At 37.6% G+C, this 27334-nt stretch overlaps 2 protein-coding genes, 1 long non-coding RNA gene and 1 other non-coding gene across 5 annotated transcripts; 3 read left to right on the plus strand and 1 right to left on the minus strand.

The window, feature by feature from the left end:
* Positions 1–1204: 1204 nt before the first annotated feature.
* On the minus strand, positions 1205–10248 carry TRMT2A (tRNA methyltransferase 2 homolog A). The gene is made up of 12 exons (XM_072415689.1): positions 10059–10248; positions 6737–7435; positions 6391–6499; positions 5742–5923; positions 5287–5401; positions 4965–5080; positions 3861–3972; positions 3431–3553; positions 3242–3317; positions 2585–2701; positions 2344–2440; positions 1205–1942 (listed from the first exon to the last, which is right to left on the minus strand). The coding sequence occupies exons 2-12, from the start codon at positions 7420–7422 to the stop codon at positions 1705–1707; spliced, it is 1971 nt and encodes a 656-aa protein (XP_072271790.1). The 5' UTR covers positions 7423–7435; positions 10059–10248; the 3' UTR covers positions 1205–1704.
* Positions 8527–10033, plus strand: LOC140333790 (uncharacterized). The gene is made up of 3 exons (XR_011921427.1): positions 8527–8797; positions 9534–9617; positions 9802–10033. It is a non-coding gene; the product is annotated as an uncharacterized lncRNA (long non-coding RNA).
* Positions 10249–10383: 135 nt separating the features above from the next.
* On the plus strand, positions 10384–19371 carry RANBP1 (RAN binding protein 1). 2 transcript variants are annotated; one of them, XM_072415690.1, is made up of 6 exons: positions 10384–10540; positions 13991–14127; positions 15151–15308; positions 16083–16211; positions 17135–17200; positions 18800–19371. In XM_072415690.1, the coding sequence occupies exons 1-6, from the start codon at positions 10526–10528 to the stop codon at positions 18925–18927; spliced, it is 633 nt and encodes a 210-aa protein (XP_072271791.1). In that variant the 5' UTR covers positions 10384–10525; the 3' UTR covers positions 18928–19371. The 2 variants fall into 2 exon arrangements, with proteins under 2 accessions (XP_072271791.1, XP_072271792.1); XM_072415691.1 differs by having other exon boundaries at positions 18803–19371.
* On the plus strand, positions 17230–17358 carry LOC140334403 (small nucleolar RNA SNORA77). Its single transcript, XR_011921531.1, has one exon. It is a non-coding gene; the product is annotated as a small nucleolar RNA SNORA77 (small nucleolar RNA).
* Positions 19372–27334: the final 7963 nt, after the last annotated feature.

Below are 27334 nucleotides of genomic sequence, written 5' to 3' on the forward strand. Positions count from 1 at the left end.
ATGTTTACTGCCCTGTTTCCCCTATAATAAGGCACTGTCTTATATTTTTTGAAATGCCAAATATGCCCTAGGTCTTTTCAGGGGGATGTCCTATTTTTCCATGAAGAAGACTACAGTACACATTTATTGTTGAAAATCACTCATGTGCCATTGATTGTCCCCCTTCTGATCACTCATGTGCCATTGATTGTCCCCTTTCTGATCACTGAATCGCCAGGTAACAGACTGTTAGGGAAGGGATCAGCAGCTTGCTTGTCCTTTGAAGTTACTTTCAGTTTCACTCTGCACTGCAGCCAGCATCGAGGAGTCACACAATATCAGGTATCGGAGGATGTCTTATTCAGTTTGTGGGGGGTGCTTTATTTTAATTGTTTGAGCAAAAATTGGGGGGTGGCTTATTTGATGGGGATGCCTTATCATGGGGGAAACACAGTAATATGTGTGTCTGTATGGTTAGGATTGGTCTTTTGATTCCTCATTGCTGAGGCTACAAGTACACCTTTAATGCCACCCCTACCAGCTGGACTTCTCTTAAAGAATAACAATAGTGTTCAAAGACAAAACTTTTTTTTCTAACTGATCCTACATTCCAAAATTCAAGAACTTGTCTTTTTTTTTTTAATCAAACACTATTCTGCTTTGAAATTACATGTAACAAAACATTGGGACATTAAAATATTATATAACTGACTAATAAATAGGAACCTAATTTTTACAAGATAAGTCTGGTGCTTACAGATTTACAGCATGAGCATTACAACTTCCAGAGGTTATAGTATACCCATTTACAGACACATGCACAGATTCATAGCTACATACTATTCAACTATTGTCATCCCCTAAACATGCACTGTAAGCACTCCCATGTTTCAGAAGGTCATGTAAAAATTAAACTGGGCAAACTAATAAAGTGTCCCTACACTGAGAGATAATGTAATCTGCCATTTCTGATCTGGATCAACCTGTTAGGTTGGATCCTCTGCCAGACTGATAATGCAGCTCAGATGTTCAGGCAATTGCCACACATTTATCTGAAGTATGAATGAAATATGTGAATGAAACCAAAAGATCAGCTTTACATCCAAGCAATGGGCATTGTTTAGAATGATTTTAACAATGACAGCCTCCATAGTCTCTCATGATAGATTATGTACCTAAATCAAAGCTATCACTATATAAGGAGATATATACGCTCACAACATAATTTAAAAAATGGTATTTTAATAGTTTCACAAGGAGATAGTTATTCGCTGTAAAGTTTTGCAGTATTTCGTTAGAGAAGCTAAGTACACTTTATGTACCCACATACCTGTATTACTCTACTTCCATAACAAAATATAAATCAAATGCATGCTATATACAAATGTAGCAAGTGAACTGTCATTGTTCAACACTGGGAAAAAACAAAACCTTTGTGAGTATGACACTCCTACAATTCATATGGGGTTTCTGTATTGGAGATTAGCAATTCATGGATATGTGTACAGTGCTGCACTGGCCCTCCTCTCCAATTTGGCTGCTTAACCTATGATGTATGTGATAGGTTAGGGGCACAGCAGGATAATTAAGCCACTAGCTTTCTAAAAGCAGGAGGTACCTTCTCAGGGTCCAAGTTAGGATTGCAACAGATATACTTATATTTACATACATAAAAATAAACAAATGAAACATTTTATTCAATTTTTTCAGAAATAAGACATCCAGTTAAACTGCTGCCATTTCCTCAGTCTTGTTTTCTGCTTGTGCACTGTTGTCCTTCTGAAGCTCCATCTCTTCACTTGATGGATTTGAAGTGGAATTTGTAGTATTCTCTGTATACTCCACTCTCTCAAACAAAATAAGAAGTTCACAATGTGGTGTTTGAGGAAAGAGGTCCACAGCAACGGCTCGGACAGGCCTGAAGGGGCGACCCTTCACACGATTTGATGGAGCGCGGCACAGACTAGAAAGGAGAAAACATATCAGGCTGGCTAAATCTGTAACAGATCTAGTAACTAGAAAGTATTAACACTTCACACCTGCTGGATTGAATATTAAAGTACCTTTATAAAGCACAGTTAAGAAAAATTAAAGATATACCCTTCATGTCTGAAAATACATGAATGGATTTTATCCTCTCACTCCCAAACCTTGAATTAGTTTAAGCACAGTGAAGACAAACCCATTCTGCTCTATTTCTAGGTAATATTAGTCCCAGAGATATGCCATCATGACAGAACTTTAAATAAAAGGAAGGTCAAAGATAAAGATAAAAAAAAGCACTCAAAGTGCCTATCTACTCCAAGCTTTCTGGATTTGGATGCTTTAAAATTCACTGCACTAGCACCATAGCACTGTACTTACTCCACAAAGTTGTTAAGGGCAGCCTTTGGATTACAAGACACATAGATGAGCTGTTTAAGATGCTCCGCTCTTCTAATTGCAATAATTACTTTGGAATCTACACATGCAACAACAAAAATCAAGGTTAGTTTAACAAAAAAAAAGACATTATTTATACATTATTCTATAGAAAGAAATGGGAGAGGAGTAGAGACACAATATGATAGCACTGAAAGGATAAATAAAACAGGCAGTTACTTACGAAGTCCTGCTCTAGGCGGGTCAACTATAGCGACTGGGTTGTGAGATATGAGGGTGTTAATCAAAGTAGGAAAGATGTCCTCTGCTTTACCACATCGGAATTCAACATTGCTCAGGTCTGTAATCATAACATAACTGTAAACACTACATACAGAAATCATCTGAGAACTCAGTACAAGTCATGCAGGGATATGTGACTTTAGAATTCCTGGGCAACAAGCCAGAGCAGATAAACCATTTCCAGACACTTGCAGTATTGTCCTAAAACTGAATTGTTAACGTCACAGTTTCCACTGTCCACTACACAATTGTTTATTGTTTTTATGGTATTTCCTTTACATTCAATAGGGACGAATACAATTTGAATTATACGGTCAATAAAAAGCAGAATTTATCTTTATTCCAATCCAAGGTTGCTGAACAACACTTCCGGTATATTTTTAAAGGATCAGTCCGTCCCTATTCACGCAAGATTCAGCATATTAGCAATGTGTACAGTGAGATTTAGCAATGCATTTGCAGATCTTTTGGCAAGCTGAAGTCTTTAAAGTACCTATTAGGACCAGTTAAGTAAGGGTAAGTACAGACCAGGAGTTCCTAAGAGTGCAACTGTACAATCAGTAAATCAGAATAAGTACAGAAAAAAAATGACACTTACTGTTTAACTGAGCATTAGCCCTGGCATCTGCAATTGCTTCCTGGCACAGTTCAATTCCTATAACTTTCTTCACTCTCTTTTTAACAGGAAAAAATAAAAAAAAAGTAAAACTTAAGACTGCCACGCAATAAATGCAGAAAGACTGCTAGTCTAATAAAACTATGCCGCCAGGGAGCAGAAAGGTCTTACCTTGGCCAGTGAGAGACCGATGGTTCCTGTCCCACAGCAAACATCTAATACAGTGCTGTTCTGGTCCAGCTGAGCCCAGTCTGCAATTGTGGAGTACAAAACCTCAGCTGCAAGGGTATTAACCTAGAAGATATAAATTGGACCTTCTTTCAAACCCGCTAATAAACCTGGGCTAGGTGAGCGAGTCATTTTTTTCTGCATTGTGCAAATACCCTTTTTAACATATTTATAACATAAAATGTTTAAATTTTATTTGTACTTGTTGGTCATATTTGATTGCTACATCTGTAAGTTTTGTTTTATGAAAAACAGACTACAGTAAAACAGTGTACAGGTTCTTTACTCCCATATGTTTGAATGTTTCAGAACCTCTTCTAGAAGAACAATGTTTTAGTTTGTCTTTATAATCTAATTGCTAAATAATATTTACCTGAAAGAAGGCATGGGGTGAAATACGGAAAGTGAGGCCAAGCAGTTCCTCGTAGATGTACTGCTCCCCACTAACATGCTCCACAGGTAAATCTTCCAGGTTTGGTGATTTTCTAGAAGACAATAACTTTCACTTAAGGGTATGTAAACCCAAACTTAATTTGTTAAATATGCCAATGAAAGTGTTTTTTTTTTTTTATATCAGTTTATTCTTGTCAGCTGATAACTTCCTGTGCAGAACACCTATTCATTACATTGTTCCCAGCTATCTCTTAAGACTATTGACATAGGCAACATTTTAAGACCTGGGAAGGGTTTCCTTCTAACCCCCTTGTGGTTAAAGTTGGGCTTTGTGTCAGGTTAATGTAATACTATGTACAGTGTTTTAATTATAACCGTTTTTTGTAATTGGTAAAAACTTAACCAAACTTACAAAACTTCCCATTATTTATACATTTTTAGAACAGTTAAAAGCACATCTAAAATCTAAAAACAAAATGCAATACATTGCAGAGTACCAGTTCCTACACACAGTGGCTGCATTTTTATTTATTCAAGTTTTTCCTTTTCCTAGGATGACCATATTCATTTACCCTATTAAGACAAAATCTTTTCTCTATGCTGTTGCCCTGAATGATTATATTTAAAACACTGTAATACATTTGCCTGACACAAAGCTCAACTCCAACCACAACCAGAGTGGAGAAGGGTTAGAAGGGGGTCCATCCCAGGTCTTCATAGTAAAGATTTCTCTTACTCTGACACTTAAAAGAAAATGAAGGAAAGGCAGTGAAATCCAAAGATTCTAATATATAATATAATCTACCCAAAACTATAAAAACAAGGTGGAATGGGCAAGATTTATCGCAAATTCACCTACTAATATCTAATTATTACATTTAGAGAGAATCAATTGTACCAGATCTAAAAATTATGTTCTTCACAAAGGCTATATAAATATAAGACAGCTATACAAACAAAAAAGCACATACATATTATATACACTGTATATTAGTGCACAGAATGCATAGATACAAACATGTTCTGCCTTGGTTGGGTATCTCATTACAATAAAAAGAACAAGAAAAGGAACTGACAAACTAACCTTTGACCTTCCTCAACAAAATAAATAGAAGTGATGCCACTATCTTTTCCAGGTCCCTCGGAGAAGAAAGCTCTCAGTGATGATTTTAAATCTGCCAGGGCTTCCTTGCTCAATTTCTATTGAAAACAAAAACTATACAGTCATTTACATTTTTTTTTAAGGATCCAGCCAAATAGCATTTCAAATGTGTGATTGTTACATTTGATAATGTGTTATGGGTCAAAATGTTCAGGGGGGAAAGGGCGATTCTCTTAAATTTACTACTAAAGTTTACAGACATACCCCCCTGTGGTTTGCAGCACACAGACAATGGATTGCATACCTGAGGATGAAAATATACAATGACCATGACATCACCCTTCCTACTACTACGCACGGTCAGCTGTTTCCAGTGACCTTCATAAGTCTCTGGGCTGTAGACAGTGTATGATGTAGACCTGTAAGAAATTCACAAAATAAACACCATTCCATTACCCATCAATAGACCAATGTACAATCAATTAACTTACGCATTACACGGATATGGCATGAGATTGACCTGTGAACAACACCAACAATGGCAAGTATGATGTAGCCTAAACAAAGCCTAAAATCTTGCTTGACCAATTTGATTATATAAAATATTATTATGCAATATTCTATATTTACCCCAGGTTCACAGCAACAGGTTAGACAGCTCAGAATTGTACCATAAGGGAAAACAGATGGATAGTACCTTGACGGGGCTTTCAGTATTTAGATATTATTAGTGTCAGATAATAGGAAGTGTGATAGTACCTGATATATTCTTGAAAAGCCTTTACAACTTTTTTCACAGCCTCAGGAATGTGTAGTGTATCGAATGGTTCCGCAACAGCACATGTTCCACCCTTATACTTTCCAAGACGGAATCCAATTGTTTTGTCTTCCTGATTTGCTCCAACGCCAATAAGAAATTCACTTTTGTTTCGGTATTCTGTCTAATACCACAATAGGGAGAAAAGAAGGATGTTTACCATTTAAAGACGTAACCAATCCAATGCTTTAACATTAAAGGATAAATTAATAGTGTTCTAGGGCATAGTTTGAGAGTAAATATATTTTGTTTTAGGTCTACATAATTCAAAGCCAAACTTCAATTTCATATTGAACAAATTAGGAAAACAGAAAGCAGTACAATTGTTGTTGGTAAATGTCTTAAAAAAAGACATGTAAAAAAATGCTCAACATGCCCATTTACACTTCTTATATTCACTGCACAGCTCATGTACCATACACTGTACATTCCAGCATGCAAAGAATAAAAGTTTAGGAGAACCCAGCAGTCAAATATTTTCTCAAATGTATCCGGGGTCCCGAGGTAAGTTTAAACTTCCAACACGCTAACCTAATACAATATTGTCTTAACCATGTAAAGATACACACTAGATTCACAGAGTATCTGTACCTGTGCTGGAGAAGGCTTCACTCCTTCTAAAGGACAGCAAACTTTATTAAACTTCTGCTTCTGCACAAATAGCCATGGTAATAAGGCCTTGTTGGTATTCCCTATCTCCCTGGAGCAAAAAGAAACACATATCAAATGGTTAGAACTAAATTTCAAATATTAATAACACTAAATAAATGTTATGTTTTTAATAATGGTTGGCAAAATATTTTTACATCAACTAGTGTATATTTTACTAATAAATTACTATACACTAGCTGTAATTTGCAGAAAAACTAAACAAGACTGGGAGAGGGAGTCAGAGATCTGAATTTACACCTCATGTCAGAAACGGGGGGACAATTACTTTGTTAGCCTTTGGAGAACGTGTTCACATTCTTGTTCCTTCATTTTCAATTGCTCTTCATAGGGAACCTGCCACAAAGGAGTCACTACATCTGCAATCTGCTTATTGAGAGGCTCCTCCTCAGCACACTCCTGTGCAGCTGGACGCTTCGAATTAGGCTGCTCCTTGTCATCTTCCTGTTTTCTCTTCTTTATTATAGGATCAGCCTTTGGTTTTGCAAGCTTGACACTAAGGGCTCGATTTTTCCACATTGCTCCATGTATAACTTTCATAGCTTTGTCCCTTTCTTCTTCACTTTTAAAAGTCACAAATGCAAAGGTTTGTTTGTTAATGAGCTTTATTTTATGAGGATTTAATCCATATTTGGCAAGAAATTTCTTAATGTCGTTAAAGCCTATATACTTTGGCAAGTTCTGTATCTCTACTTTGTAAATTTCTGATGTGAACAGATCATCTTTGATATATCTGTAAATTCCAGGGTCATCAGCATCGACGGTACTGTTACCCACGGTTGCTGCACTGTCACCAGCTCCTGAAGCATCCACACTATCATTGTCTGGTCCTGTATCACCTGTGCTCAACGCAGAATCAACTTTCATTTCTTCTTCTTCCTTGTTATCTTTTTCAATGTTGCTAGATTGTCCTAAATCATTTGGAGAGCCCACACTTGTCTCAACACCTTCCATTTTTATTTCTGCCCTGAAAAATAATATTAGGGAGAAAAATTAGGCAAGGTAACATTACTGAATTTCAAATATTGGCTTTTCTATATCTGTGTTAACTTATCAAAAAAGATTTGTAGAATAACCGCTTCTTACTTTAACCTCAGCTTTACAACGGCAGAATAAGGTCACACTGAGAGAGCTGCGTCTCTATAGGGCCTATCGTAAAATGAGCAGTCAGTTCACCAGACAATTATCATTACTTGTGCATAAATAACCCCCATTTTCTGAAGTACTGCCCATTTATAAAAATAGTATTAATCTAAAAAGATGAGCACTTTTCAGCAGCATTGTCACTTTCACTTTTGAAACAAGAAGAATGCTATAGTAATAAAGTGCTGATTAGCCTGATCACTATTTTATTGTTTTCAAAGTTGTAATTAAGACTACAGCAGTAGAAGTCTATGGCTGGATAAAGATCCTAGGGGTCTGTTCCGATGGGCTCTGGGCTTGTGTGGATGGGAAAATGCCACTTGCTTTCAGGAATGTTCTATTTGCATCTGACATCAGTTTCAGATGCTTTAGAGATCATTCAGGGTACATTTCATCTGCAGATGACCTCATTATAAGATAATTCAACTCACCTGTAAGCATTTTGTATAGAAAGAAACAGTCCTGATGGAGACAAAAGCCTTTGAACACAGGACCCTAATCCTGGTGTTTTACCTTTGTAAATGAAGAATATTGACAGGATTTCTTACATCAAACTGACATTTTTTTAATGGATTGCTAAAAGTGTATGTGCAAAATAAAACCAAGTATTTAGTACATCTCTGCAACACAATCACATGCTTATCACTTTAAAAAAGTACAAAAAACAACTTGGTTGTTCCAACTTGTTTGAAAATTGTGTTTACAGCTGAGAACACAGTGCTGTTGCTGTACTACAACCCTAACTCTTGAAATGTACAAATAATAAATACACAAATTGTGTAACTGGATCTAGTTGGAGGTGGAGGATAACAGTTGGAGGTTTGGTGGTAAACTTAGTCCTGGATATCCGCTTCTAGGGAAAAAGTCAGAAAATAAAATATATCCTAAGCAAATATTTACCTGTGTCTACTCTGTGATGTTTGTGTCCATTGCTTAGCAGAAAAATTACAGCTCTGCAAGCTTTTAGACCTGTAGCAGAAATGGAAGCTTTCCTTGGATAATTTGCTGCTTTTGTGTATTGTTCCTACTCTAGCCTCTCCAAGTCGAACAAGGTGTTTGAGTGCAGGACCTCCTGCAACTTACAATAAAGAAAGAAGTGTGTGTGTGAGTGGATATGATTTAGACTAACTAAACTGCGGTTTCAAAGCCGGATACATACATAAAGAAACAAACCTGAGATTGAAAGGTAAGCTAAGTTTTTGTATTAGCTTGTTTAGACATGCAGATTGACTGTTTACAAAACATAAGGGCTGCTTGCTAGGAAGAAAAGATTGTTAAAATTATTAAGCTGCAACCTGTGCATTTAAAATTAAAAAAAGTTATCCTGTCAGCATGGAGTAACTTTTATACAATAGTCTATACTGACACCCTAAACACTCTGAGAGGGCAATGGAAATGGATAAAATAAAATAAGGAAATCTATCCCCTTGGGATTAGTAGTGAATGTGAGATCCTTTTATCTGTGTCCCCCATTTATATGCCTATAAACAACTGCAACAAAAACTCAAATCCCTGCACAAGCTTTTTAATGAAAGTCTATGGGAGTGTTCGAGTGGGAAAATGACCCTGAAAGCTACTTGGACCTTCTGAACAGCGACGGAGCGACGGAGCGGCACCCTGCTGCGCGCTCTCCCCTTCCCTTTCATTAGGATCGGTCGTCGTCCATGGATCCGCCAGGACGGTCGTCGGACGATGGACGACGACCGACTGTACACACGGCAGATTTTCGCCCGATAATTGGCCGATACCGATTATCGGGCGAGAAAAATTTGCCGTGTGTACGCAGCTTAAGAAACTTCAAATACACCATCAAGTTTTTACTTCAGAGACCCAAAGCACCCAAACACTTTGTGATTGTTACATGAATTTATGACATCCCACTAATAATGAACTGGCATAACTCTAACACTATTATATCCTAGGGTCTCTGTATCCTCTGAGGAAGCCCACCTGGGTGAAACGCATCAGGTTAAGACCCCATCCTCTGATTCATGATTTATATGCAAGTCAGTAATTTCTTTATCAACTAATATAGTGCCGATAGAGAACCTTATTATGCCATTCTGTAACATTGTTTTATTACTCTTTTAAAGTTTTTTTGTACCTTAATAAAAATGCTACTGATTTTGTAGATATTTTCCCCCCTGGTGCCTCTTAAAAAGCCTATCTTCTCTCTTTCTTTCCTTAAAGTTTCCCTGAGCAGCATGTTACTTGAAAGCACTGCAGCCCGAGGATCAAGATGACACCTGGGTAGCCAGCATTTTCATCAGCAAAGGAACAATTGCATTTCTCCTACTTCACACTTAAATTACGAATACATTCTACCTGAACCATTATTTTCACACATATGGCTAGGGTCCCTACGAACAGAAGAACAAAACATATCCCTGCATAAACAACACATATTACCAGCACCACAAACAGGCCGCTTCTTTCCTGTCATTTACCTGATCTCGCCCACACTCTGAGCAGCATGTGAGCTTCAAATGGGAGCAGACATGTTAATGACGTCACTGAGCAGAGCGTCGAATTGCGTAACCATTAAAAACCAGAAGTTGCACTTTGATTGTTGTAAATAAATTTACTTTGAAAGACTCTTTTTTGTGTCAGTCTTCGTGGTACGCTGGTTTATTCTTTCTTTTGTTCTTATATGTCCTTAAAAAAAAAATATAGTAGCCCTTTAGAAGTTGCCGGAAACCGCTACCTCGCGGACGGATGTGACATCATCCTGCGGCACCAATGAAGCCTACGGGATCCATTTTTGTAGCGTAAGGCGGCGTGACGTTACGTAGGATTTAGTACGTACGGCATTTGCGGCAAGTGGGAGGGAGGAAAAACAGCGCGAACCGCGGACCGAGCTCTACATTTGTGAATCCGGAGCATTGCCGCGTAATCTGCCTCCATCCTCTGCCCGATGGCCGACACCAAGGTACAGAGCTTTCGGCGTCCTTTCTATTACACTTCTTCCTTCTATAGGACTCGATATGGAAAGGTAGCGGGGTGGGGATGCAGCGCAAACCGGCCAGTATTGGGCGGGGGCCCTGTGGCGTAGGGCCGGCCCTGTTCCTAGCAGGTGAGGCCCGGCTCACCCCAATCACTGTCACTAGGCTAAGGGCGGCGTACTGTGCTTATAGAATCCCCTATATATATGTTTTGGTATGGCCCAGTATGGACAGGGTAACCCGGGAAGGCTGCCACCATTCCAGGATAAACCATTGCTGACTAATAATGGGGGCCCAGTTCTGCCGGGCTTTAGGAATGATATGATTTAGGTGGTGGATGGAGCGGGAGGGGTGGACGTTATTGCAGATTCGGTGATGGGGTTCTTAGTTCAGAATCTCCAGCATGTAGCCAGTGTGGTACCCATCATCTTGGAGCCTTTTTCATGCTAGCCAATGGTAGCACGTGTTCCCTATGATGTCTCCTGATTGGTTGATCACTTGGGCCCAACTGTGCCCCTCTGTAAATGTTTCTGCAGGGAGATGTAGATCTCAGAGAATAGAAAACTCTGAAATTCTCAGAGAGCCCGGATACATTTCAGTCTAGGCCAATCAATGTGTACCTACTGCCCAAACTCTTTCATGTTCAGTAATGGAGGATTGGGGCCATTTCAGACCAGTTTGTGTATGGGGCTGGTTTCCCTCTTCTAGAACAATTACCACACTGCCTGGAAGCCCCTATCCACGTGGATTTCCACCCAAAGTGTGAAAGGGGCTTTATATCCACTTCCTGTCCTGTACACTCGGAGGATCCCTACCTGATGGCTGGCACCTATAGGCCGATGTCATAGAATCCAGCAGGGCCGTGGAGTTGGTAGCAATTATACGGAAAGAGTATTGGGAAGAAGTATTCTTTTAAAAACCTTCCCTTTTGTACCTGTTCTGATAGCAACTGGAATATCACTATTTAACATTTTTTTTAGCTCTGCATTTAGCTTTAGGGTTAGTGGCAGATCTGAGCACTTTTGTCATGTGTGCATTCATAAAACCCAGGACTGGTTCTGTAAATGTCTTGGCACATACAGGTAGTCCTCGAGTTAAGGACATCTGCCATAGGGATGACTCCTAGATACCAACTCTGGTGTGCAGGATAAAGGTTTGATAGGGGGGTGGTTTGCATTACTTGCAGGAATCTTTTGCTAAACACAGCTGAGGTTGTGGGTGATCCTAAGGACTGAGCTCTTTCTGCAGCCTCTTGTAACTCTTTAATGACCAAAACAATCTCTACAGTTTCTTTTTGCATTTCAAAGCACCGCTTGCTCCAGAATGTTTTTTTGGGGGCTTTGCGTTTAACTTGGTGGGGATTTTATACAGTAACTGACACCGTGCAGCCTAATAATATGTTGAGACAAACTTCTGTCCTAATTGCATTGATTAAAATAATGTACATGTTCTGACTTACATAATAGTTCAACTTAAGAACAAACCTACAGTCCCTGTCTCGTATGTAACCCAGGGACTAGCTGTATTGGCATCTGGTTTATACCTAATACATAACTATTTGTCCATTGTTTAGCTAACTATCACGGTTGGTTGGTTGGTCTCCACTGCCTTCAATTGTGGAAGCTCCTGAGGATAGAAACCTTCAGTGTGTAAGCTCTGCTTATAAAAAGTTATTTGTTTCATCTGAAATGCGCAGTCAGAAGCCGGTGGGATAGTAACATGTTTTCTTTTTTGGTCTTTTTGGCTCCTTTGATGAGAGATCCTCTGGCACAGTGATGTTCTCAGTCATTTTTTGCCATGCTTGGGTCTACTGATGGATGTGGTTTGTTCCTGACTTTCTATGGCAAATGAAATGACAGTATGGACTTCCTCAGCTATGAAGAATGACCCTGATCTATTTTTCTACTCAAAATTCATTGTTCTTTATTGTCCTCATTAGTTGATTTAAATACAGAGGGAAAACAAAGCTGGATTTCTCTTCTTTTGTCCATCCATGGCTGGTGACAAAGTGCTGGTCAGCACAGATCTGCCTTTTTATTCTTGAATATGTCCGTATGGGTTTTCTGATTTACAGCTTTGCAGGACCTATTGTAAGGAACATTCCATTCAACTGTTATACATGATTTCACACTTAAGTTGTTAAACCTATTCTCCAGCTTTTTATTTTGTTTTGTAATGGTGGACATGGGCAAATATTTCTCCAACATTTTCCTAATCTACGTCGGCCTTCATGCAGAGAATATGGCTACCACAGGTTGTTGGAATTATAATTTATAGCACTGAGTTTTCATCCTTCTCCCTGTGTGGTCATGGGGACTGGAAATGAGAAGATCTCTGATAGAGATGGACACTCTCTTTATCACAATTTTGGGTTCTATTAAAGTTGATATTTGCATAGCCACCTCTATGGAAATAGGGATGTAGATGAAATGTATAAATTGTGTTCTCATAGTGCTGATACAGGGGAGGCTGAGGTTTAGTCAGGCTACAGATTAGTGCTAACATAAGCAGTCTAGCTAAACAATGCCAGGCATTTGTTATTCTTTTCCCCATATTACAGTCCTGAATGTTTTATCATTAATGTTTTAGCTTTTTCATTTAAATGTTTGGGATGTTCACCTGCAAAGTTATATATTTGAGTGTTCAGCATTGGATGTTATTAAGTAGTCAATGCAATTGGAAGTAAATTATCCTGCCTCTAATTTAGGAATGCGCAAGTAGTCCCCGGGTTACATACGATATGTAGGTTTGTTCTTAAGTTGAATTTGTATCCAATTCGGAACAGGTACATTATTTTAATAAATGCAATTAGGACAGATGTTTGTCTCAACATATTATTAGGCAGTGTGGTGTCAGTTACTGTATAAAATCCTCATTGTGATATAATCACAAACAAAGCAAAAAAAAGTTTATGGAACCCAGACATTTATTAACTTCTGGAGCAACCTGTTCTTTGATATGCAAAAACAAACAACTGCTGAGTTTGTCCTGGTCATTAAAGCCTTACAAGATGTTGCGGAAGGGCAAAAGATTTCTTCTGCAAGTCATGCGAACTGCCCCCTTCCATCAAGCCTCTGTTCTGCACAGGAACAAGCAGGGAAGCCCGGTTCGTATCTAGGAAGTTGTCTGTATGTCGGATGTCCTTAAATCAGGGACTACCTGTATATGCAACAGTTTCCTTTTTTTTTACCCCTGCTCCTGATATCAGAAAGCCAGCAGGAAGATGTGCACAGGTCTGCAACAAAATTACCAATGAAGATGACAGAGCTTCACCCTATGTTCTCAATATTAGAAGTGGTCAGGGCCAAGGTCTCCTGTGTGGCTATTAAAGAACTGCAGAGTAAAGTATGACTTGTCTTACTGCTGTTTAGTCCTGCTTTGCTATGCTGTAGAATTAATAACTTTCAGTGTGTTTTACAATGTGTGCCTTCTTTCAGGAAACACAGGAGGAGCATGAGACCTCTGTAGAAAACTCTGAAGATCCCAATCATGATCCTCAATTTGAACCTATTGTTTCATTACCTGAGCAGGAAATTAAAACTCTGGAGGAGGATGAAATGGAAGTGTTTAAGATGTAAGTTTTGATTCACTTGATGTTTTGTATAGCCATAGAAAAATGTTTAACAAAACAGTATGCATTTTATCTAGAACAGCCATTGCTAACATTTTTCATTCTACCTTGCTCCTGGGCTGAAAAGGAAACATTGTATTATCCCAATTATGCCCTGCCAAATTGCTCTTTCCCTTCAAACAAAGCTGTGTTCCTCAATGTGCTTATATACTAATAGCATCTGCATCTCCTTAAAAACTAGGAGTAAAGTTGTGCTCAGCAGAAGACAGGGTCACCAGACTGAAAGCCTGTTGCTCTTTCCTCTACACAGTGAGGACATTTGCAAACACAGCTCTGCCCCTCAAAAGTTTGATGTACCGCAGAGCTCCTCGTTGCTACGTAGCTGAGAATGCTGTTGGCACATTTGGGAATGTTGAGGGGCAGAACTGTGTTTGCTGGGGTAGAGCCATTGACTGGGCCCAGTTAAGTTGTAATAGGGGCAACCCTGGCCACAGCTCTAGTCTGGTATATGGGCTGTGCATCCCATGACTTTCCTACTTCGGTCAGCACTGTGTTCATGTTGGAGGTTCCTAAAATATAACTACAAGGGGTTATTGAGCTGACTAGTCACCCAGCACACAAAAATGTGCCAGGGGTTACCCTTCCCTGTAACAGGAAATACAGGGGCTGAGACACCCATAACAAATTAATTTTTAACAAGGATTTGATAACCATACATTATGCTTATATGTATTGAGTGAAGAAAGCACTCAAACTGTTTTTTGAAGGTTAGGTTTGCTTTTAAATTAAGCAAATATAAAATAATTTGCAAATAAATATTTCTTACAATTTACAGCAAGTAGGTGGGGCTCTATACCATGCTTTGGTTTTTAAACACAATAGTTACATCCTTTAAGGTTTTTTTATTATTTATAAAATGAGGTGATGGTAAATGTCCCAAGCAAGATTTTTTTTTTTTTTGCTTCAACGCTCCTTTTCAGTATTCATTGTTTACAGTTTTTTTTTAACTCTTTATTTCTTAAACAGGAGAGCAAAGCTCTTCAGATTTGCTTCTGAAAATGATTCACCTGAGTGGAAGGAACGGGGCACTGGTGATGTTAAACTCCTCAAACACAAGGAGAAGGGAACCATCCGCCTTTTGATGAGAAGAGATAAGACTCTCAAAATCTGCGCAAACCATTACAGTACGTAACTTTACTTTTTTTTTTCTTTTTTTTTTTTTAATGTTTTTTTAGTTGATCATGTAACAGCTAGGAAAGCGACTCCAGCAACGTTGCAAAACTTAATCTAATCCCGTTGGTCTTGGCAGTGTCAAATGTCTTTGACCTTTTACTTTTGGGGATAAAATTGATACTGAGCCAGTTTGACATGCTGCTAACATTACGTCACAGAGGAGTTTTAGGATTTAAGTTACTCAGGCATTACCATTTAAATAACCTACATTCTTATGCTATCAAATAGGGCAGCTCAGTGCTTAGCACGCTGGCCATTGCAGTGCTGCGTTCCAGGTTCGAATCTTGGCCAGGACTCTTATCTGCATGGAGTTTGCAGGTTCTCCCCATGTTTGCGTGGGTTTCCTCCAGGTTCTCCAGTTTCCTCCCACATTCCAAAAACATGCAGTTAGGTTCATTGGCTTCCCCCCACATTTGAAGTTAGTGTATTATAACATATGACTGAGGTAGGGACATTAGATTGTAAGCCCCTTTTAGGGACAGCTAGTGACATGACTTTAGACTTTGTACAGCCCTGCCTAATATGATGGCGCTATATAAATACTGTGTAATATTAATGCTGAAGCAAATCAAAACACAAAATTAAGTTTCTTGATGCTAACAGTATTACACATTTGGTTTGCTTTTGAGGCTGATGGGCATGGTGATGTATGAAATCTTTGACCTAAAAAAGAAAATTGTTAATATTTCTCATAAACCTATGCATAATGATTGCTGTCTTTTCAGTTACACCTGCAATGGAGCTAAAACCCAATGCAGGAAGTGACAGAGCCTGGGTTTGGAATACATATGCAGACTATGCGGATGAATCACCGAAGCCTGAGCTGCTTGCTATTCGATTTTTAAATGCAGAAAGTGAGTATTTTTAATCTTGAATATTATGTACATTTGGATGACCGTGAACACATTTAGAATATTTTTATGTTTTTTGTTTGGTTTTGTAAACATTATTCTTTTTTTATGTTTATTTCCATCAGTTTCCTAGCCTCAAGGCATGTAAATATTTGGTGTGCATTAGAACTCTGTTGTCCATTGAAGAATGCAGGCACTGTATACTTTCCGGTTATACTGCCACCTTCAAGTGAATTGTTTACATGTATCACAGCCAAAGATAATTCCTCTCATTGACAACAAACCCGTTTTTAATATTTTTTTCTTGGGTAAGGGTTTCTATTGCACTGTTCTCACATGCAGTTCTGAACAGCCATTGATTATGACCAAGGAACAGCATGAAAGTAATTTTAAGGTTTTGGTTAACGTCTTAGTTTTGGACAAGATGAAGTAAAATTAACATTCCTGTTGGGTTTTACAGTCATTCGAGGAATTACTTTGCTTCCTGTCTGGTATAAGGGTTGTCACACCACAAGAGGAAGTAAAAAAAACAAAACCTTTATCAAATGACAAAAATAGAGCTGTGATAAATAGGGGGAAGGGCAGATCCCCTATCTGCTTTTTTGTAATGTCGGCTAATTTCCTGCATAGTTAAAGGTTGTCACAAAAACAGTGAGAGCAGATTTCTATTATCAAATAGCTGTAAACATGAAAGGAGTTGTAACACTTTTTTTTTTTTTTTTTTTTTTTTTTTTAGCTTTAGATACAAATTTTAGGTAAATATAGTTATGAGGCTCTTACAAGCAAACAAATACACAATAACATTTTTATTATAGGCTGTTAAAATGTTACTGTACAAAACATAATTGTGACCAATAAGATAGGGGCAACAAGTCAGAAGCCATGGATAAGAAAAATGTGTTAATGTACTTGTTTTTCCTTTTTAGATGCCCAGAAGTTCAAGGCAAAGTTTGAGGAATGCAGAAATGAAGTAAAGGAAAAACAAACAAAAGGTAATTTAAACACATTTTCTTTTCTTAATGCAGACTCACTCTGTGTCTAACTGCAAACCTCCAGTAATGTCACTTTTTCAGTCTGCTATAGAAAAACCAGGATTGTATCTATGCTACTTTCTGCACAGGAAAGTGTTCTATGATCTTGGGATATTCTTTGATTTCAGCACGTGAAACTACCAGTATAACTGTATACCAGTATAACAGGATAAGTCTTTCTGTAAAGCTTATGTGTGTTACCCATATTCTACCAGTGGATTTCAGACTATAAAATTATTTGGAAGCATTTTTTTTTTATTTTGGACATAACTGAACTCAAAAAGAATAATGTTGGGTAGGTGTTTTTCTATAACACATCAGATTCTAACTGAGTAATTGATTTTGATTACTATAAGTTTTGATGCAGAACATTAATGTCTGCTGTGTAGTAGTGTGCTTTTGCTAGAATATGTAATTACATTATGGCACGCTTGCATCCCAGGGCTCCTTTAACGATTCAACATCCACTTCCTTTTGCCCTGACACCATTGCCGTCATCTTTTCTTTGGTGCGTTTTGCTATTTTGATTTACCGACCTATCGTGAACTGCTGCACATTACTTTACACCAGCATGACCCTCTGCCTAGATTGTAAACTTCCTCTATATTGTTGTATAGTTGGCATCACTGGCAAGATTTGAAGTATAGGAACAAAACAGGCAAAGCAGCAACTTTTAGCTACATATCTGTTTCCCAAACATAAAGTACTCTATTTCATGACTTTAGTTTGGTTCCAACATCCAATAAATGGTATTGCAAGTGACACCTCTGGGGACTTTTATTGTTAGATTTATTTCACTTTGACAACAAGAATGTCAGTTAATCTTGGGGGGGGGGGTATGCTTGATGGCTTTGTTTATCTGGCCTCACATTACAATTTGCAGATTCATGTTAATGGTGTTGGATCAAAAATAATTTACCCAAGCACTGGCCATAACATCCCAGTGACTTGGATGCTCCTTTCAAGTTCTGTGTGACAATTGCAAGGTTAACAAGAGCCCTAAATAATGTCCATATACTGCTTTACAGGGTAGTACATATATGGTGTCATCTGCCTCCTGGAGTTTTTTGGAATTAAGTTTTTTCTACAACTATCACGAGTAGCTCAGCTTGTTACAACTACTGTGATATGTTGATATGTCTCCTTTAAATAATGGATTGAGTATTTCATTCATATTAGAAATATCCATTATGCATGAAGGTCTCAAGCATTATTGATAAACCTCCCCTTAATATTTCCTTTTTAACCATTTATTCTTATATGTAATACCTAACAAAATAAATTATGCTTCTTTCTACCCTAACCTATTAAGGCATCCCTACTATTGTCTCAGTACCAACACCCTAAATCATGCATAAATATATTTCAGGTATTTCAGGTGCTATTATGTTTTTTATTATGTTTTATTTTTTTTTAACTATACTATAAAATTAGTTCCTGCAAGTGTTGCCTATTGGACCTAATAAGAACTTATATGTGCTGCTGGATGGGAGACTGTGCCATATTATTCAGTGTAAATATTCTCTGCATATGATCAACCTGATCCTGATTTGTTTTCAGCAGACTCGACCAAAAATGATAGTGCTGAAAAAGTTGCAGAAAAACTAGAAGAACTATCGGTAAAGGAAGACAAGGTGAAAGACCAAAAAGAGGATGCCAAACAAGAAAAAACAAAAGAGAAGCAATAGATCATCTAGAGCCTTGTACTTTTATTTTTACAAGGGACTTGGTAACTAAGAAAAAAGAACTGAGTTCAGACATTCAGGTTGTTTTTTCTAAGCTTTTGTCCTTCAGAAGAATTCTTAAGAAACAAAAATCCATTCCCCAGTCATGCAAATGTACTGTGTTCACTTTCTTTTTCCATAGTGGAAACACTTATTTATAGTCATCAAGTAACAAACAATCCAGTTTAAAAAGAAATGTAATAAAGTTGGGACTGGAATCTTTAATGGTTACGCAAAAAATGCATCTCAGCCGGGAAATGTATGGATGTCGCCTTTAATCTGGAGCGTTATATTAGAATTGAGCATCACATTTCTGTTGGCGTGGATGGGGTATACTTTTTTTTTTGTTGTGACCCTGTTAGGATGACACTGTTTAATCAAATAAATCTGAGCTGAGAATTAACACACCATGAGTTTTCATAGCATTTTTTAAAAATGTTTCCTTTAAATGCAGTAAATCATTTTAGTTTATCACCAAAGGAGTATTCCATTTGTATTGTGATCTGTTGCCATAGTGTCATATGCTAGACCATGTTCATTTTTGTTTTTTATTAGGATGGTTCAAGTTATTACCTGTATGTCTGCTCTTCATTGCTACTAATGCTTTAACATACTGACTTCACAACAAATAACTTGTTGCTCGAGTTTTTATTTTTCAGTTCATAAACTACATTAGGGTTCAGTCACTCTGCTACAGTTATTTGGATTTTTGAAGTAGTTATGTATTTTAAAGCTCTATTTTGTAGATTTAAAAAAAATGCATCTTTGTAGATGCATGTTATGAAAATGTGCCTTGTCTGAACTGGCTGTTAAAAGCTGATTTAGTGTCAGGTGGCCTGGGCAGTAGTTTAGGTACCTAGCCAGCTAATATCTTAGATGCTGACAACTTTTCAACTTTACCTTGGTTGTGACCTAATATTTGTCACTCCCCTTTAATAGATAACGGTTTAGAATTTATCATGTCTGTCCAAGCAATTTAAAACTAAATAAACAATTGTGGGTAAATATGAACTCCAAAGTTCAGGTACAACTATCTGTTTCATTGTAATACAATCCTAAATTCTTGTATTCACTCCTACTGATAGCTGATATCATTGAATGTTTCAGCACATACTCTGATTTTTGATAGTGTTTGCGATGTGATTATGCACTTCTATGAAGGGAGTCCTTTTGGATCTAGTTAAATTTAACTGGCATCGCGTGTTAAAATTATATTTCATGTTCAATAACTTTTAGCACCAAATGAAATGCATGTGATACTAGCTTTGATTTTCAATAAAGAGCTTGTCTACGCCACAATCTGAGTTTTATGTGGTTCAGGTGCATCTACTCACACTGCCTGCCACATTTATTGAGATGTGCACGGAGGATAGAACTGGTGTGAGTGGTCATTTCAATAGGATGTGTTTGGTTAGATCCCACAATATTCTATATCTGATTGCACATCATGCTGTATTTGACCAATATAATGTGGTTCTATAATTGGATAGATCATGCCATCAAAAAAGTATACATTGACTGCACACTGACTAATCAGTCTGCAAAATATTCTTCGAGTCACACAAGTCTACTACTTTCATCAAGAGAGGAATAATATCTTTTATTGATCTATCAAGGTTTGTTGGCAGCCTATGAAATGTACAGCAACAGACAAAATGTATCACAATGGGCTCCTAAGTAGATGTAATTGATTTCTTATAATATTTTGATTGGTCTGTTGCAGCATTTTTCCTTTCCATAAACATTTTTCACCATCTCCAAAACTTGCCATCATTTTTAAATAGTTGGTTCCCTGAAACAACCCCCTCCAACTCATAGCCCAACATATATGTGTCTTTTCAACCATCCCCATTTTAATAAGAAAGAGAGATATTACCCGTCTTGAAATTGGTTTCTTATCTTTCTGTAGAGATTAATTTGCTCTTGATGTGCATGTTCTGCTCATTTCAAACAATTGGTATGGTGATGCATTTTAACATACTACAATTTCTCATATTAAGCTTTTATGTGCTGTTTTGTATTTGTAATTTGTGAAATGTATTTGCTGACAATACATTTGTATTGAACTATTTGGCTTAAATCAACCTTTTGGTTGATTGAAGCTATAAAAGGTCCCCAACTTTTTGGAGCTCATGGACCACTAAATCTTCTGATTCCGGACCGCACATGCATGGGGAGCCGTCGAGTGACGTCATGATGCCAGAACTTGTCCACTCTGCCATTGAACTTCTGAGCCTGCAATGAGAGAGTGGGCGGGTTGGGTTCCTGAGCCTGCGATCTATATGGGAAACATGGTCCATGGCTTTGGCAATTTGGCCCTTGGTGCCTTGAATTCTTCTTTAAATAGCTGGAAAGTTTTCCAAACTTCCCAGAAAGAGAAACCTAATAGGTTACCCTAGAAGGAATTACTGATTTTCTTTACATATGTCCTCCTGCCAAGTACTGTCAACTAAATATGCTTAAACTCTTTGGTCTGATTTTCATTACTTTTATGTTATATATATTCCCATCAAATGCTTCAGCTGTGTCTACATTCTGCACAAATGCATGCAGAACACTGGTCCTGTGTAATGCTCATATTGCACAGAAGCTAAATGTAGAAGTCAGGTGTTCGTTTGTAAGGATCAAATTTTAGTATTGGTTAAAATCCATGATCAGGCTGGTCAATATTGCAAAAAGTGACAGGCGATATCCTTTCTGCAATAACCTCTCCTACTTTCTTCAGCATCAGCTTTGGTTGCCAGACGTCCAGCTTGCTTTGCATGTGCAGGGATTGAATGAACTCCTGCATGTCCGGCATCATACCGGACAATCAAGATGAATAAAGATCACATGGAGAAAGTGATGGCGGTGCCCTGTGAGGGAATAGGGGGGGGGGGGGGGGTGTTAGTAACGTGGGCTGTAGTTCTGATCTATAAATTACTTGAAAGTATTACAAAATGGTTTTCCACTGGAACAATTTCCCCTTGTTTCCCATTGTTCTCTGCTTTGTCTATAGGACGGGACTGACTTTTTTTTTTTTTACTAAGTTTACACATAAGTTATTTTAAAATGCTTTGCTTTAAAAAAAAAAAAAAAAAAAAAAAAAAAAAAAACCTTTTTGTATGAGCTGTTTCTAAAGGGTTTTTATCCAAACTATGGTGCAGAGAGCTAGAATAGGGTAAAAATGCCCCACAAATTCCCATAACCCATTGCAAACATTTTCCTCATTCATTTCAGTGGAGTGTTTTAAACGTTTGTAACAAACAGCAAGCATTACATGTTCTTAAGAACAATATTTAAGTAGAGAAATAGGGTATGCATTAATTATAGTTAAGCTCATGTACGCTTAAAGCTTTAATCCATCATCTGGGTAAAAAAATTTGAATAAATATATACTGAATGTTTTTTTTTTTTTTTTTGGCCCATTTAGACCTGTGAGTGGTAGTAACGTGTTTTTTTGCTATGGGTTCCTATAATGCCTTGTGATGTGATTCCATTCACCCTAATGCATCATATGACATAACCTTATTGATCAAATAAGTTTATTGTACTGGTCCAGAACAAGAATGCTAGTAAGAACTTCTGTCTCTTACAACCTGCATACTTTTTTCCAGTTGTGTAAATAAAGCATCACACCGCCTATGATGTACCTGAACACAACATTATCACTGACATACTGACTACAGCACTACCATGGTGCTAGCAGCAGAATGAGCCTAGATTGACACCTTTGCATTTTAGCTGGAGGCATCTATTTCAATTATGAGAAACCACATTAAACTTTATTGTACATTGTAAAATATATTAAACACATGTTGACATGTTTTGAAGCCTCCCTGCAGGTTGATTTACTAAAGGCACATAGACCGTTCAGTAAGCTAAATGCTGTGTTCTCTTCCAACAGATCAGCAATCACGTCCTAGCAACATTTTGTTTTTACTTTCTTTGGCATGTAATTTGGTGTTCTTGAGCTTGGGTTTTTTTTATTTTCATTCACTTATCAAAGTGAACATTCACGTTGCTAACTAAACAGATTCTTGTAAATGAACCCCGTTATGTGCATGCATTGTCTTGTGTGGGCTAACAACTTTGAAAAGGGAACCAATGTCTGGGAGGAAAAGGGTCTTGTTACAGAACACTTTACATTTTTTCCTTCTGGAAAGTAGGCATGGTTCCAGGGATGAAAGCAGACTGCAGCCTGAATGAATACTGGCTGGAAGGAAATGCTTGTCTCTAAATATATGCATGCACTTCTAGTCTAGTCATAAGAACTTCACCTTCATATCTACTACTCATTTGAGCTGATACCAATGAAATGACTATATAGTTGTTTCATGTAATGATTATTTTAATGAAGGAATCATATTCCACAGAAATGGATTGCACAATGCAATGTTCAGTCAATATATTATATACATTTTTATAATATAGTTTTCAGTATATTCATTTTTAGTTAGACATTTGTATCTGACAGTTGAACTATAAAAAAAATTAGCAATGCAGAGCAATACTCCACAAAAAAATGCTTTTATATCAATGGAGCCTCCACTCGAAATGTGATTATTATGTCAGAGACTGCAAAGTGATCACCGTTGGCAATTACTCGGATTGGTTTCTGGTTGTCACCGAGCCCCTGGCTGATTGAGAGCTGTCAACTAATAGATCTAATGAAGCAGAACATTAACATAAATGTGTTGCAAGAAAACACATTTGTCCAATGCGAACATCTTTTATTTTATATTCACCACTCATCACTAAGGCCTTATAGCCAATCTCTAGGCCCCTGTGCAGTTACATGACGGAGAGGGTAACACCACCAATCCCACTGAACTGACACCTGCCAAATCTGGGTATTTTAGTTACTTCTCCAATGGAGACTTAAAACAACTAAAGCCTGGGGATACTCATCTGTCCCCATTCCATTGCACTCCCATCTTTTCTCCCTTCTGCATTCCTATCTTTAGCCTTCTTTATTTGCTGGTAAGACGTAATTCCTGTGGAGTCACATGAAAGTTCATTCGGTGTTGGCACCTGCAAGGGAAGCCAGAATGGCTGCATATCCCTGACAATGTTGAGCTGTGCATTAACAGCAGTTTTGACAAATGGGCGGCGATCAGGCATTTAGGAATACTGATTACAAAAAGTAACATCATTGCCAAATTTTTGAAGTGGATCTTTTGTTCTAATTTGAGTATAAAGTGGTAGGTAGATGAATAGGGAACAGTGTCTCGTTTAAAAAAGGCCCTTACACAATTGTTGGTAAATTTCAGTAATCTAATCAAATCTGACTTGTGTGGCTAACTCAAAGGGCTGTATTCATAAAACTGGGAATATGACATTCCCCCAAACATTCCCTGGTGGGAATCAGTTACTACCATTAAATCACATGGACCTGGATGTTTGAGGGTATGTCTGATTCCCTGTTTTATAAATATAGCTCATTGTGTATGTAAACCCTTACAATGAATGTCTCCTATTTTCTCTTTTTGGTCTGTAAAATATACAGCACCTTAGGAAGGATCTTGTTTGTTTTTGCCAATAAAAACAACTTTTTATACTGTCAGAAATTCAGAGCTGTCCTAATTCTTTCATGTATTCTGTGTTTTTCAAAGGGGTTCCTATCTTAGGTTATTAAACAAATTGTTGTTATGTTAGGTAGGATAGCTACCTGAGAGATAATGGGCTCCACCTTCAGCAAAAATGCACAAACAAAAAATTGGTTCAACAACGCTCCCATCCTTCTTGCCCCTAGTTTGTGTTTCCAACTGTCCAATATTTTTTTTTCTTATTTGTGAAAAACTTGGACATTTTGTTTCAGATATTGGCAATATGCTATGATAAGATTGAAATCTGGGATTCTCTGTCAGTAGTGGCAAAAGGAATGGTTTACCTAGCAGATATGGTAAGTGGATTTATCAGAGCCTCAGCTGAGGCCAAAGTTTCTGTTAACTCTGCCATGAGATCCATCTGGAATGGCACCTTCGAATTCAAAATTATAAGGGATCCCCTTTGAAGGAAACCTGCTCCACCCAGGCATTGTGGGATATAAAAGGGTTTTCATATCAAATCAGGCAAAATGTAGCCCTAACACCACAGCATTATCAAAGGCTTGTTATCAAGTTTTTAGTATTTTTTTTATCTAGTTTTAGTATTGTGCTAAAAAGTGATGCTTTTCCTGGGGTAGAGGTAGAATATCCCTTTTTATGGATTGGTGGTAAAATATCATGGACAGTTTAGCACTTTAGATTGTGAAAGAGGTCTATCACCTAGAGTTGGCAGACCCCCTCCTCCACCCAGAGGTTCTACATTTCAAATCTGCAGAGGCAGAAAGAAAGCAGAAGCAGCATTGGATGTTCTCTCACCTAAAATGAAAAGTAATGCTTTTGTTAGCAATACAGCAAAGACTTGGTCTCTGGTACATTTCTAGTACAAAAGCCTTCACAAAGCACAGGATGATCATCAGCATCAAGGACCTAAACACATTCTTGCTTTAAAAAAAAAACTAAAGGGAAAGCATTTACTTGAAAGGAAATCTGCCTCGTCAGAAAGCCTAAATGACATCCTTAGGTCCTCAGGATCTATATTTACATTTTACCTCATCAGCAGTATCTTCAGTTTGTTCTTCAGTCCCAGTTATTATTGGGAATTCAATCTCCTTTTTCTCTCTTGGTGGCTCCCTACACAATTTCTTTACAAAATTCTAGTAATGACCTACCTCAGATTGCAGCAAATTTCTCTTATGTCATGCCTGAATGACAATTTATTTTTTTCCACACCAAAGAAAAGCTTTTAAGTTCTTGAGCTGTTTTTTTGGAGGCTGAGATAGAAGGTGGACATTGACAAATCAACTTCAGATCCATCCCAATCCAATTATTTTTCTAGGGTATATTTAATGCCAGAGGAAAAGTTGTTCATGGCTACACAGGATCAGACAGGAACGAAGATATATGATACAAGTTTTAGGACTCATGGCTTCAGCAGTTCTGGAACTCATTTGGGTCAAATAACAGTGCCACCAACGTTCTTTCTGGAGAGGTGATGTAGAAAACTCTGGACTTCAAGATTGCAGTTCCCAAGGAGATTTTTAAAAATCTCTCTTAGTCGGAGAATACTCAAAATCTAAGCTCTCTAATGTTCCCAGCACTTTCTGCTCAACAATACTACAGATTCAATTATCTGGGGTTGGGTGGTCCACATGGAAGGTTCAAAGGCCTGGGGTGCGTGTGGAAACACTCATCCAATTTTAGGGAGCTTTTGACATAAAAAAAACAACAGTAAAGGGAAAGTTTGTTCTCCTATTTTTAGACAATGCTACAGCTGTGTCTGTAAATCTTACCCCCTTTAAGCTTGGTGCAAGAATCTTATCGGACACAAACTCAAACCAGTAATAGTTTTCTACAAAGAAATTTCACAACATAGTAGCAGACTACCTAAGCAAAGTTCATATTCAGCAAGGAAACTTTTCCTGGGTGCTAAATCAGGAATTCTGGATTCTGCATATCACAGAGATGTATAGGATCCCTGACAGATCTTTTTGCATTCAGAAGGAACAAAAAGGTAGAGAACCTTTTCTTTCTCTATAATCTAGTGCATGAATGCACTAACTTTCAGATATTCAGCCTGGCTTATGCCTTTTCGCCACTAAACATATTATTGATAATGATCAGTCAGATTATGGAGGACAAGGTGAAGATAATCCTAATAGCTCATTTGCACTGTAGATGGAGCTAGTTTTCCAGTCTCTTGTTCCTGATAATTGTTTGCCTTAATTTGCTGCACTTTTCAATCTGGATTAAGAAACCTTTGCAAAATTAACCTTCCATTGCTGACTAATGTGCTGACTACAAGTTCCAGTTAATTGAAACCTGTTCAAGAGATCCACTTATTAGCCGATCCTTATTATATATTTATATATTTTATACTACAGTATACATTTACAAAAAATGTGTATACTATAGCTGATCTTTTTAGAATTCCCCCGTCAGACTGATGCATTTTTCTCAAAACCATTACCTCAAAGTCCATTACCTGTAATAGGAATGCAGATATGGAGTTCTGATTTACAAAAATAAGTCAGTTTTGATGCAGTCTCTTACCTGTAGCCTCATTGCATGCATGCAGACCAAGTTTTGTAAATCTGCAGCTTCAGTTTTTTTACAGGCAGAAAAAAAAGCTTTATATACAGTTTTTTAGTTCAAGCTACAACATGGGAAAAAGCATCACTGCAAACAAATCACAATTTCCTCTCACATGCATGCTTGAAAATGTGACACTTTATATGCTAACAATCTGTTACTTTAAAACAAACCTGTGTAACCAATGAAATGTGTTCATTTGAATATAGCCTTTAAGGATTAGAGATGGGGTAAAGAATATATACGGTAGCATT

The sequence above is a fragment of the Pyxicephalus adspersus genome, chromosome 6 (assembly GCF_032062135.1).
Source record: "Pyxicephalus adspersus chromosome 6, UCB_Pads_2.0, whole genome shotgun sequence".
NCBI lineage: Eukaryota > Metazoa > Chordata > Amphibia > Anura > Pyxicephalidae > Pyxicephalus > Pyxicephalus adspersus.